The sequence below is a fragment of the Callionymus lyra genome, chromosome 17 (assembly GCF_982586985.1).
Source record: "Callionymus lyra chromosome 17, fCalLyr1.hap1.1, whole genome shotgun sequence".
In the NCBI taxonomy this organism is placed as follows: Eukaryota; Metazoa; Chordata; class Actinopteri; order Syngnathiformes; family Callionymidae; genus Callionymus; species Callionymus lyra.
Genome location: NC_141834.1, coordinates 15,607,154 through 15,621,427, shown reverse-complemented (window position 1 = coordinate 15,621,427; position 14,274 = coordinate 15,607,154). Strand labels below are relative to the sequence as shown.

At 34.4% G+C, this 14,274-nt stretch overlaps 1 protein-coding gene across 1 annotated transcript in view; it reads right to left on the bottom strand.

Moving 5' to 3' along the window:
- The window catches only part of znf804b (zinc finger protein 804B), a 64,827-nt gene that overhangs the window by 11,854 nt on the left and 38,699 nt on the right, over positions 1-14,274 (bottom strand). Inside the window, exon 2 of the mRNA XM_087812736.1 lies at positions 5,312-5,449. Coding sequence (XP_087668862.1) covers positions 5,312-5,449 — 138 coding nt within the window. The remainder of the gene's footprint in view (positions 1-5,311; positions 5,450-14,274) is intronic.

The window sequence follows — 14,274 nt, the reverse complement described above, 5'->3', positions numbered from 1 at the left end:
TTTATTTACTAACAAACTAATTCCCCTTTTTTTTTTGTTGCTACACATTAACTACCTCTGAAACAGCGACTTCAGTCGTATCACAACATCACCTGGTGGTTGACTTTGATTAAAGATACAAGCTTCATCTTCTAGTCCACGATCAGAGCTGTGAGCTGTGGCTCCTCAGAGATCAACCTTCCTCTGGTTTTGGACAAGAGTCCATGGTAGCAAAAGCCCCAGTAGCTAGTATCTGCTACGCTAAGTTCGAGACAGGATGTCCTCCCACGGCAATCTTTTCGCTTCACCAAAAACACATCGTGGTCAGAAAAAAAAAAAAACACCTAAGTTTACAGAAACACATCCTCAAAATATGAGTAATCGCCTCAACAACCAGTCGCCACTTCAGAACGCCTACACACCGCGCAGTGAAATAAACATGAAACACAACGGTTCCCTCACTGTCATTGTTCTTTGAAAATGAATTGAAGCAACTGCAAGCCAATGTTAATGCTTTGTTTTAGCCGGCGGCAGCGCATGAAACAAGCTGCATGAGGCGCTGAGCTGACAGTAGCCACTGGCACTGTGGACACACACACACCACACACACACCGTACACACACCATACACACAGCACTTTTGGTGTGCGGATGGAATTCCAGCGGAAGACAGTTTCCTGGCGGGAATAATGGCCGGAGGGAACAAGAGGTTGATTAGGTTTTTGTGTCTTGTAATCGATTCCAAGACAAACATGAATGTTGCAGGAGCCGCGACTGTAACCGTCCCTTTAAATAAACAAGCAATTAGTCTCTGGCTTCGATGACGGCGTCGCTTCCTAAACGTTAGGAATTCTTGGACCTGTGGGGGGGGGGGGGGGTTTTCTTGTCGCTAATAACCGCCACCCCAGGGTATGCTGGGAAATATTTATTCTCTATTTCGTAAATGTGGGGTTACCGAAGGTACGTCTGTACTTTAACAAGACGTGACCCGGGGGCCAAATCTGGCCAGCGGACGGTCGGCTTGAATCAAAGTGGATAAATGTACCACGTTGATTAAGATTGGTTAATAATTGGTTAATATAAGAAACAGAGATTATCGATGTCAACAAGTATTTAGAGATTACTAATAAATATGATGTTGACGTCAAAGGAATCTGCTCGGTGAGTGTTTGATAGGAGGACAACACAAAAATATATATATACAGTATATATATATATATATATATATTGATTGGTTGTGTGAACTGAACTAAACTGAACTCCGGCCCCCAGGGGCCAAATTGGGCCTTTCAGACAGGAAAGTTAGTGACTGAGTCGACATATGAGGCAGAAAAAATAAATTCTAAACTACTTTCTTCAATTATTTCATCAAAAAAAACAAAAAAACACCAGACTTTTCATGTTTTACCAGACATTTTACACACTTGACGATGGTTGAAGCCTGGCCCGCCCTTAGACAAATATTACACTATAGACTATAATATTCCTACAATAAATTCATTAACATCGTTTTAAAGACAAAAATAACAAATATCAATGAACAAAATAAAAGTAATAAAAAAAATCTGAACGAACAACCAATTAAACATTACCCATAAAACACCCCCGTCCAAATGGAACATGCCAACCAACCACCCCTATTTTAACTGGGTGGTTCAGTCCCTCTGGTTCTCTTCCCCAGACCAGGATGTGGTATTTGTGGTGAGTACCTGGTTGTTTAAAACAACATGTGTCACAACAAATGGTCAAAGGAAATCAGAAAGAAATACACTCACAACAAAAAAGCCAATAATACTATCAATAATACTCCGAAAGATTATTTTAGTGGTTTTCAACATCTATCGAACTGTAGTTTACATTAAACTAGACCAGCTACAATGTGAATCTCAGGACAGATGTTTTTCTATGGTACAGTTTTGATGTTTGGACTGAGAAAAAATTGACATTGAAAAAAGAATCTAAAGAGTCAGAAAGGGTTATTCTATCAGCAGTCCCAGGCTCCTGTCTAGTTTTCAGTTGAACATGTTGGCCTCGGGCTTGATGGAGTTTGACACCCATCGACCTAAACTTGAGATGCTTGTTGGTTGTTTTCCTATAAATCCTTTTTATTTGTCGTATTTCAAACATTTCTCGTGTAGCACAGTCCCTCACCTGCACTTTATTCAACCATCAGGTTTTGCTAACTTTGAGGTTGATGCAGGAGATGGTGGAATATTTGTTGTAGTTCATATGTCACATGTCTAATAAATGTAATTTATTGATGATATGAGTCGATGCTAATTGCTGTCAACTCTGCCTCTCTGTAACTAATAAAGACTTGTAGACCAGAAAATAAGAAAATACGTTATTTTTAACTAGTAAAGTAAACCTAAAGTTTACTCTTCATTAGTTTTATACTCACCCTAAAGTCAAACCTAGGGTTGAGATTTGTTTCGGATTTCTTTTAGAAACATTTTTTCTCGATGAGGCTTCAGTGCAAAAGTGACGAGCAGTACGGAGGTATTTAGATGTTTTTAAGTGTCTTTTTGGACGCAGAAAAGAACAAACATTTTTGTCTTTAGCATTAAAAAGGGACAGATTAATCACGATTAATCTACATTAACACTGTGAATAATCAGTTGAAAAAACGACCATAACATCTTCCTGATAGAACAGTTTGGTACAATGTGACTTGATCTGATGTTTGTATACTTTATCATCGACAATTAAGATTTTTTCATGTTTATACATCAGTTTGCACTTTGATTGTTAGTTAAACATCTGAGATAGTAATTGTAAAAACACTTGAAAAAATGTATTTTTATAGTTTGTAAAACATGTGAAATAAATTCAGTTAAATAAATAAAAAAAACTGTGTCACTACAGTATTTAGGAAAACACTTGAATAGATGTACTTTTATAGTATTTGAAACTGTTGAGAGAATGCACTTAACACAACAGTATTAAAAAAAACTTGAATAATTGTACTTTTATACTTTGTTAAACATCTAAGAAAAAGCAGGTAAAATAAATATAAAACTGTGTCACAAGAGTATTTCATTTTTTTTTTGGAAATACTTGAATTATTTTCAAGTAAAATAAATATAAAACTGTGCTACGACATTATAAAAACAATAAATGTACTTTTATAGTTTGTTAAACATCTAAGAAAAACACAGTATAAATGTATTACTCTGCTACGATAGTAATTTAAAAAGACTTGAATAAATAAACTCTAATAGTTTGTAAAACATCTGAGATAAATGCAGTAAAATAAATAAAAAACTTTCACAACAGAATTTTTTATCAAAAATTGAAATCATTTTTTAAAATTATTTTTATGTTTATTTTCACGTAAAATAAATATAAAACTGTGCTATGACATTATAAAAACACTTGAATAATTGTACTTTTATACTGTGGTTTGTTAAACATCTGGGAATTAATATAAAACTGTGTCACAATACTATAAAAAAAAAATCCTTTAATAAATGTAGATTTGTATTTTGATAAATGAAGTAAAATAAATATAATACTGTGCTACGACATAATTTATAAATTAACTTTAATAGTTTGTTAAACAGAGATAAATGCAGTAAATAAATATAATAGTGAGTCACAACAGTATTTGAATTAATGTACTTATATAGTTTGTTAAACAGAGATAAATGAATAAAATAAATATAATAGTGAGTCACAACAATATTTGAATTAATTTACTTATATAGTTTGTTAAACAGAGATAAATTAATAAAATAAATATAATAGTGAGTCACAACAATATTTGAATTAATGTACTTATATAGTTTGTTAAACAGAGATAAATGAATAAAATAAATATAATAGTGAGTCACAACAATATTTGAATTAATGTACTTATATAGTTTGTTAAACAGAGATAAATGAATAAAATAAATATAATAGTGAGTCACAACAATATTTGAATTAATGTACTTGTATAGTTTGTTAAACAGAGATAAATGAATAAAATAAATATAATAGTGAGTCACAACAATATTTGAATTAATGTACTTATAGCGTTTGTTAAACAGAGATAAATGCAGTAAAATAAATATAATAGTGAGTCACAACGGTATTTGAATTAATGTACTTATATAGTTTGTTAAAGAGAGATAAATGAAGTAAAACAAGTATAATAGTGAGTCACAACAGTATTGCTCCTCTGCATGTTCTACCAGTCTGTGGTGGCCAGTGTCCTGTTCTATGCTGTGGTGTGTTGGGGTGGAAATGTGTCCAAGAGGAGTGTCAACAGGTTGGACAGGTTGATCAGGAGGGCTGGTTCTGTGGTTGGAATGAAGCTGGACTCACTGGTGACAGTTGCTGAGAGGAGATCATTGAACAAACTACTGTCCATCATGGATGATGACAGTCATCCTCTGAGCACTGTCATCAGTGAGCAGAGAAGCAGATGAAGCACGAATGCTCCTACCCAGGTGCAACACTAATAGACTCAGGGACTCATTCATTCCTCGGGCTATTAAATTGTACAATTCTGAGTTCGGGGGCAGGAGTGGAGTGAGAGTATCTGGATGTTCTGTGTATGTTAGTCTTTGTATCCTTTGTCGTTGTTGTTTTTCTTTGACCTATGTTCTTTGTCTTTATCTTTAGACTTAGATTGTAAGTAAGTAAGTAAGTAAGTAATATTTATTTATATAGCGCTTTTCGAGACCAGGGTCACAAAGCGCTTAGACAATCAAAACAATACTCAAAAAAGTACATACTATCAAGATAATACTGAGAACAACACATGAGTTCGAGAAATTCAAGGAAAAGCCTGAACAAATAGAAACGTCTTAAGGTGTTTCTTAAAGGAGTCAGTAGATCCATCAAGCGCAAAGAGAGAGGAAGATCGTTCCAAAGCTTAGGAGCAACAGCCTGAAAAGATTTCTCTCCTCTGGTCCTGAACCGTGTTCAGGAACCATAAGTAGATTCTGATCCACAGACCTCAGAGCCCGAGCTGGGGTGTAAGTCTGGATCAGATCGGTGATGTAAGGAGGAGCCTGACCATGAATAGATCTGAAAGTAAGAACCAGAATTTTAAAGCTTTGATCCTGAAAGAAACTGGAATCTTGTTCTTTCTCTTTATGTTCTTCTTCTTATTTTATTTTTTATTTATTTTTAATTGTTTATGAAAAATTGCTGGCTATTGGAAAAAAACAATTTCAATAAAGTTTTACCTTACCTTACCTTACCTTAAAAAGAGATAAATGCAGTAAAATAAATATAATAGTGAGTCACAACAGTATTTATAGTAAATGTCCTTTAATAGCTTGTGAACCAGAGATAAACGCAGTAAACAAAGCACTCGTCCGTGTGCGGCGCCTCTCATGTACCTGCTTGTGAGCGTGGTCGTAGGAGTTGATGTGGTTGTCGAACTCCTGATGTCGCAGGTACTGCTTGTCACAGAGCTCGCAGTAGTAAAGAGCCTTCAGATCCTCCAGCGAGCAGCCATCGGGCCTCTCCGGCTGCTCCTGCCGTGGAGGGAAGACAGGCGGGGAAACGAGTGAATACATGGCAGCGACGACAAAACAAGATACGCAGACGGGAAAACACAAAAGAAAAGGATGGAGGAGAGAGAGAAGCGAATCTCTGGTCCTGGACACATCAGCGGTAATAGCCTCCACGTGTGCTCGGCATTAAACCGTTAAACAGCTTCCCATTAAAGTCCGTCGCCTTTGTTGGCTGCGAGGCTGGAGGCTCTTGAAAAGGCGGCCGAGTGCTTCGCTCGCGGGCGACTCTAACCTGAGATGCACGACCATTGTCACGACTATGGTCGGGACGTTTGAACGATAATCCGACTTTTGCAAACATTTTATTTAGTGGAAATAAACAAGTAGAAGAAAAAAAAGAGAGCAGATGCGAGGATGGTGAACACGAGCTCGGCACCGGTGGCACAGAAACCTCGGGGGACAAATTGCTTGTCTGCATGCTCACATCAGGATTTCTTCTTGTCCGAGGACACGCGGCGTTGTGTGTCGGTGGATGTGTGTGTCGGCGCGAGTGTGTGTGTGTGTACGTTCATGCCATGCTCTGCTTCAGAATGTAATTTCCCTCAGGCTAGGGGTTGCCAATAAACACTATTGAATTCTGTTCTACACTGACATGATGGGAATTTAATTTGAGGTTGTCACTTTTCTTCCTCTCTTTCTTTCCTCCTCTCTTTTCTCTCTTGTCTATCCAAACATCAATTTATTCACATCTCAATGATTTGTTTTAGCGTCGCTTTTATGACTTTACAGTATAGGAGTCACGTTAGATATATTGTGATACTGTAGTAACAAGGATAAATGTGTAGTATTGTCGAATCCTTGACTCTGGTGTTGCAGAATTTACAGAACACATGACTCTTGACGAACTTGTAACTGCTTGAATTTGTTTTGAAACCAAAATATGTCCAAAAATTCAATTTATAAGCTGCTGGAGTCAACTGTATCCTCTCATCCTCAGTCATCTTGGATATATGTTTAGTATTGTCTGAGTACTTGACTCTGGTGTTGCAGAATTTACAGACCACATGACTCTTGACAAAGTCGTAACTGCTTTCAATTATTTTAAAACCAAAATATGTTAAAATTCTACTTTAAAAGCTGTTGGAGTCCACTGTATCCTCTCGTCCTCAGTCACCTTGGGGATCTTTGTAGTACTGACCAATTACTTGACTCTGGTGTTGCAGAATTTACAGACCACATGACTCTTGACGAAGTCGTAACTGCTTTCATTTGTTTTCAAACCAAAATATGTCCAAACATCAGCTTTAAAAGCTGCTGGAGTCGACTGTATCCTCTCGTCCTCAGTCATCTTCCGGATTTTTGTACTATTGACCAAGTACTTGACTCTGGTGCTTCAGAATTTACAGACCACATGACTCTTGACAAAGTCGTAACTGCTTTCATTTGTTTTGAAACAAAAATATGTCCAAACATCAGCTTTAAAAGGAGTCGACTGTATCCTCTCGTCCTCAGTCATCGCCGGGATCTCACAGGGTTAAAGTGTTCCTTTAGTTGCGGCGGACATAATGACTACTTCCGGGGCGGCCGGAAGTTAAAGAGAAATTTTAAAATGCTGTCAATATTTGCATGTTGATTGTAAATTTAAAATAATATTAATAAGTAAGTAGGTAAGTAATTTATATTTATAGAGCGCTTTTTTTTAGACCAGGGTCACAAGGCGCTTAAACAATTTAAAACAAATACTCCAAATATATACTTAGAAGATCAAGATAACACTGAGAAAACACAGGTGTCCCAGAAAATCAGGGAAAAGCCTGCACGAATAATAGGTCAAAGGATTTTATTTTAAATGTTATTCAACTGATGTCCCCATTTTAAAGTCAGTTTTTATGGAGACGACTGTTTACTTCACTTCTGGCTCCGGGTCAGACCTTAACAGAGTGTTTTTAGGCCCAATTTGAATCGATAAGACGCCGGAGTGAACAACACACGTCTGAGCAAATGAGCGAGAGCGCCGTAGAAGAAATGACCCTCCAGAGATGGTGCACGAGCTGATGTATGTTAGCCAAGTATTGACTTCACCTGCAGAACAAATTAACCAGGAAACCAACATTAACAAGAAATTGATTCTCTGAGAAATGTCTTCATACTTTATATTTTTAAAGCCCGTGTTTGCACATTACATTTTCTGACTCTGCTGCTGCGCTCTTTTATAATTCCTCTTCTTTTCAAGTGATTATTTCACTTTTTTTTTTTAGACTTTATATATTACGCCAGGGGCCAAATGGAACGCTAAATCTGTGGCCCTCAAGAAGATATTGAGGAACTATGAGGATAATTATAATTTCAATGTCAATATAGTTTGGTTAAAATAAAACTCACCACACAAACTTTTCATGGCAAGATCACATTAGCGTTAGCATTAGCATCCTTGGCTAGAATATAGTCATAATAAACAAGAAAATAGGTAGTTAATAACGATATTTGATAAATGAGAGAATGATTTGATTTCTTGTAAGACTTCCAAAAAAATAAGCTACTTATTTATTAATAATAATAAAGTAATTATAGTGTTGTTTAGCGTTAGCATATTTAGCTAAATAATAGTAATAATAAACAAGAAAATAGGTACTTAATAATGATATTTGATAAATGAATGATTTGATTTCTTGTAAGACTTACAAAAAGAATAAGCTTCTTATTTATTAATAATAATAAAGTTATTACAGTGTTGTTTAGCATTAGCGTTAGCATATTTAGATAAATTATAGACATAATAAACAAGAAAATAGGTACTTAATAATGATGTTTGATAAATGAGAGAATGATTTGATTTCTTGTAAGACTTCCAAAAAGAATAAGCTACTTATTTATTATTATTAATAAAGTTATTACAGTGTTGTTTAGCATTAGTGTCAGCATTAACATCTTTAGCTAGAATATAGTCATAATAAACAAGAAACTAGGTAGTTAATAACGATGTTTGATAAATGAGAGAATGATTTGATTTGATTTCTGGTAAGACTTATAAAAAGAATAATATTTATTAATAATAATGACGTAATTACAGTGTTGTTTATCATTAGCATCTTTAGCTAAATTATAGTCATAATAAACAAGAAAATAGGTACTTAATAATGATATTTGATAAATGAGAGAATGATTTGATTTTTTTTGTAAGACTTCCAAAAACAATAACCTACTTATTTATTAATAATGATGAAGTAATTATAGTGTTGTTTAGCATTAGCATTATCATTAACGTTAGAATTAGCATCCTTGGCTAGAATATTGTCATAATAAACAAGAAAATAGGTATTTATGAATGATATTTGATGAATGAGAGAATGATTTGATTTCTTGTAAGACTTCCAAAAACAATAAGCTACTTATTTATTTATAATAATAAAGTCATTACAGTGTTGTTTATCATTAGCGTCTTTAGCTAAATTATAGTCATAATAAACAATAAAATAGGTACTTAATAATGATATTTGATAAGCGAGAGAATGATTTGATTTCTTGTAAGACTTCCAAAAAGAATAAACTAAATATTTATTCATAATAATAAATTAATTATAGTGTTGTTTAGCATTAGCGTTATCATTAGCATCCTTGGCTAGAATATTGTCATAATAAACAAGAAAATAGGTATTTATGAATGATATTTGATAAATGAGAGAATGATTTGATTTTTTGCAAGACTTCCACAAACAATAAGCTACTTATTTATTTATAATAATAAAGTTATTACAGTGTTGTTTATCATTAGCGTTAGCATATTTAGCTAAATTATAGACATAATAAACAAGAAAATAGGTACTTAATAATGATGTTTGATAAATGAGAGAATGATTTGATTTCTTGTAAGACTTCCAAAAAGAATAAGCTACTTATTTATTATTATTAATAAAGTTATTACAGTGTTGTTTAGCATTAGTGTCTGCATTAGCATCTTTAGCTAGAATATAGTCATAATAAACAAGAAAATAGGTAGTTAATAACGATGTTTGATAAATGAGAGAATGATTTGATTTGATTTCTGGTAAGACTTATAAAAAGAATATTATTTATTAATAATAATGACGTAATTACAGTGTTGTTTATCATTAGCATCTTTAGCTAAATTATAGTCATAATAAACAAGAAAATAGGTACTTAATAATGATATTTGATAAATGAGAGAATGATTTGATTTTTTTTGTAAGACTTCCAAAAACAATAACCTACTTATTTATTAATAATGATGAAGTAATTATAGTGTTGTTTAGCATTAGCATTATCATTAACGTTAGAATTAGCATCCTTGGCTAGAATATTGTCATAATAAACAAGAAAATAGGTATTTATGAATGATATTTGATGAATGAGAGAATGATTTGATTTCTTGTAAGACTTCCAAAAACAATAAGCTACTTATTTATTTATAATAATAAAGTCATTACAGTGTTGTTTATCATTAGCGTCTTTAGCTAAATTATAGTCATAATAAACAATAAAATAGGTACTTAATAATGATATTTGATAAGCGAGAGAATGATTTGATTTCTTGTAAGACTTCCAAAAAGAATAAACTAAATATTTATTCATAATAATAAATTAATTATAGTGTTGTTTAGCATTAGCGTTATCATTAGCATCCTTGGCTAGAATATCGTCATAATAAACAAGAAAATAGGTATTCATGAATGATATTTGATAAATGAGAGAATGATTTGATTTCTTGGAAGACTTCCACAAACAATAAGCTACTTATTTATTAATAATAATAAAGTAATTATAGTTTTGTTTAGCATTATCATTAGCGTTAGAATTAGCATCCTTGGCTAGAATATTGTCATAATAAACAAGAAAATAGGTATTTATGAATTATATTTGATAAATGAGAGAATGATTTGATTTATTGTAAGACTTCCACAAACAATAAGCTACTTATTTATTAATAATAATAAAGTAATTACAGTGTTGTTTATCATTAGCATCTTTAGCTAAATTATAGTCATAATAAACAATAAAATAGGTACTTAATAATGATATTTGATAAATGAGAGAATGATTTGATTTCTTGTAAGACTTCCACAAACAATAAGCTACTTATTTATTAATAATAATAAAGTAATTATAGTGTTGTTTTTGCATTAGCGTTAGTATTAGCATCTTTGGCTAGAATATAGTCATAATAAACAAGAACATAGGTAGTTAATGATATTTAATAACTAGATAATATGCTGCTTTAACACAATTTAATAAGAAGTTTTTAGACGGATATATGTCTTCACTTGTTTTATTTTCGATGTTATCATTTAGAATTCCCTCCTGTTAGAAATTGAAAATGAATTAAATCCAAACTAAAGCTCAGGCAACAGCTATCAGATGAAGAATAGATGTTATAGCAGCTCAGCTCAAACACACTGATATTGTTTTTAAATTCACAGTCGTTCTCTCTCATAAACATCCATGTAACGACCAACGAAACAATTAACCTCCACACATGTCGACTCAGGCAGCACTTGTCAGGTTCAAAACATCGCCTGCTATTTGCATTAATCCATGAACCGACAACAGCAGGCGTGGAGATTATTTGCATGATTATGTGTTTGTGGCAGAATGTAAATGTGAAAACTCGTTTTTCCTTTTTTTTTTTCTCACTCTACTTTTCAATTACGCTCCATTTGTAAGACAAGTGCCACGGTTTCCTCCTCACACCAGATATGATCGCGGAGCCGAGCTCGGGTTTTAATGAAGAGCAACTGCAGTGCCGAGATTACAAACATGTTGTTGAATGTTTCCCGGCAAATGGTGTTTTTTTTTCGGAGGCTGGAGCAGGAAATTTCAGGGAAAATAAACCAACACTCGGAGAATTTATCGTGAGGAATCTTGTTACATAAAATAACAGCTTTAAATTATTGATGCAATCAACCTGTCAGCACCTAGAAACTGCTTTTTAATGCTGGAAAAAAAAGTGTAAAAATGCATTAAAGCTGACATCCGTGCATTGATTTTGAACTCTCGTATCATGTTTTCGGATGATTTTAACCCCATTGGTTCATTTAATCAATATTTGATTAGAACTGTTTTTTCGTATTACACGTTGTTAAAACCCTGAGCGGAAAAGAAATCTGTTAAAAGAAACACACACACATTAACACAACGTAATGTAAGGAAAAATAAAGACACCAGTCTCTGATGGTTGACGTTACTCTTTCACTTTTTCAAAATGATTTTAACTCCATGAAAATTCATTATTATTATATATATATTCTATTTACTGTACATTTTTATTATAATTAAATATACAAATATATGTATAAAGTATATATATCTTAATTATACATATTAACCAAGTAATTTAACTTATAAAAACATATATAAAGCACAGTCCTGCTTTACATTTATTTTTTTTAATATCTGGATTTATGTATAATTACTTTTTCGTGCTATATAAAAAATATATATATTTAAAGAGATACTAACGTGAAAACCCCACATCTAAGGATTTACTCACATTTTTTTCAAGTTCTCTCTTCATAAAGTTCGTTTGAAATCACAGCAAACGAGAGGTTACGAGAGCCGATTCCATTATGACGTAATAATGGCTTCACTCCTCCTCCAGCCAGCCCCTGCTTTTGTTTACACGAGTCCCTTGGAGGTAGAGACTTCCGAAATCGGTGACGCACGATCACAAACCAATCACAGCAGAGTGGGTGCGGTCAGTGTAAACAAGATTTCATCTCCAGAAAAACGAAGTGTTTTCAGTGGGCGGGGCTTAAGATCATTTTCTTGTGTCATAATGTCTAAAAAAAATGAGTAGAAGTATTAAATATGTAGGAGTTTCGGAAGCTTAACGTCAAAATAGTTTGAGCTGAAGCCTCACAGGCAAGAGGTTGTAGGTTCAAATCCAGGTTGAGGCTACTCCTGGAACTCTATGTGCTCGTATGGAACTCTGGTTTCCTCCCCCAATTCAAAAGCATACATAAGGAGATCATTATTGTCTATAGGAGTTGATATGTGTCGACTGGCGACACGATGCATCTTGTTCAACCCTATGAGGATGAATTAATATCTGGATTTATGTATAATTGCTTTTTCGTGCTATATAAAAAATATATATATTTAAAGAGATACTAACATGAAAACCCCAAATCTAAGGATTTACTCACATTTTTTTCAAGTTCTCTCTTCATAAAGTTCGTCTGAAAACACAGCGAACGAGAGGTTACGAGAGCCGATTCCATTATGACGTAATAATGGCTTTACTCCTCCTCCAGCCAGCCCCCGCTTTTGTTTACACAACGAGTCCCTTGGAGGCGGAGACTTCCGGGATCGGTGACGCACGATCACAAACCAATCACAGCAGAGTGGGTGCGGTCAGTTTAAACAAGATTTCATCTCCAGAAAGTGTTTTCAGTGGGCGGGGCTTAAGATTATTTTCTTATGTCATAATGTCTAAAAAAAATGACTATAAGTAGTAAATATGTAGGAGTTACGAAAGCTAAACGTCAAAATAGAGCTAAAGCCTCAAAGGCAAGAGGTTGCAGGTTCGAATCCAGGTTGAGGCTACTCCTGGAACTCTGGTTTCCTCCCGCAATCCAAAAGCATACGTACGTTGATCATTATTGTCTATAGGAGTTGATATGTGTCGACTGGCGACACCATGCATCTTATTCAACCCTATGAGGATGAATTAACGACGGCGACACAACAATAACATTGTCTTCCGGCGTCATCGACTTTGACTTCTTCTCGTTTAACGACAGCGGGTCTCGATGATTACTGCCTCGTGCGGCTTGTAATCCGTCTTGTGTATCCGTCCTCTGTGATGGCGGCTCTATTGTCTCTGTGGTCACTCTTGTCGTTTCCAATTAGCCGGCGGAATCGGCAGAGTGACGGACACACAGCGACGCCGGCAGCTGCTGTAGATCCAAAACGCTCGACGCTTTAATTACACAACAGCGGGCGAGAATATTACCGACAAATTGTTCCAGAAGGTCTAAATGTTATCGTAAATGATAATTATCCCGGCGACAAAGCCTGGTTGGTTCAATCGTCTCCTCGTCTAAACATTATATTTTGATGATGATTAAGTGCGTTTGAAACATGTTTCCCCCTCGTTTGTGCTTGTTTTTAAAAAAGACAAAAACAAACTGAAAGTAAAAAGTGCTGCACATGCATTATTGATCCACCGAGACAGAAAGAATATAACAGAGCAGCATCTCTGCTGGTGGTTTCTTTGGATTCAACTTCCACTCAGGAACTTTCCTAAAGCCTCGACTGCATTGGAGGGAATCTTAAGACAGCGTAACACCAGAGACGCATTTTGAATTTTGGGTATTTTTTTCATACACAGAGCGTGACAAACATGTACGACTAATTGTTAGGGGGTTATTTTTCAGAGTAACTGAATAAAATATCAAGACTGTTCACCTACCTTTGTAAATTTAAGGGCCTAAAATCTTCATATCTTTAAAACCAGACTTTTTTTAAATTGATTAAATAGTATTTGTATACAGTATGTCCTCACTTTTTTTGTGGATCCGAACCTGGTCCGGGAAAAGGTTACGTGGCCCTTACAGGAAAAGGTTTGGGGACCCCTAGTTTAGGTGGAAAAATGTTTGTTCAAAGGACATTTTTTGTTAGTTTGTTTTTTAAAATGAGGCAATTTATCCAAAATGATGTTTGTATTTTCACATTTGAATTCAGAGAAATAAAGCAAAAAACCCAAACTAGGAAACAGAATCTGTTAGTATACGATAGAACCACAGATCGGTACTAGCGCTGTGTTTTGTAAAGAATCTGTCGATACGTATCACGATACGATATATTCTGAAACTGTGGGAACATGATAT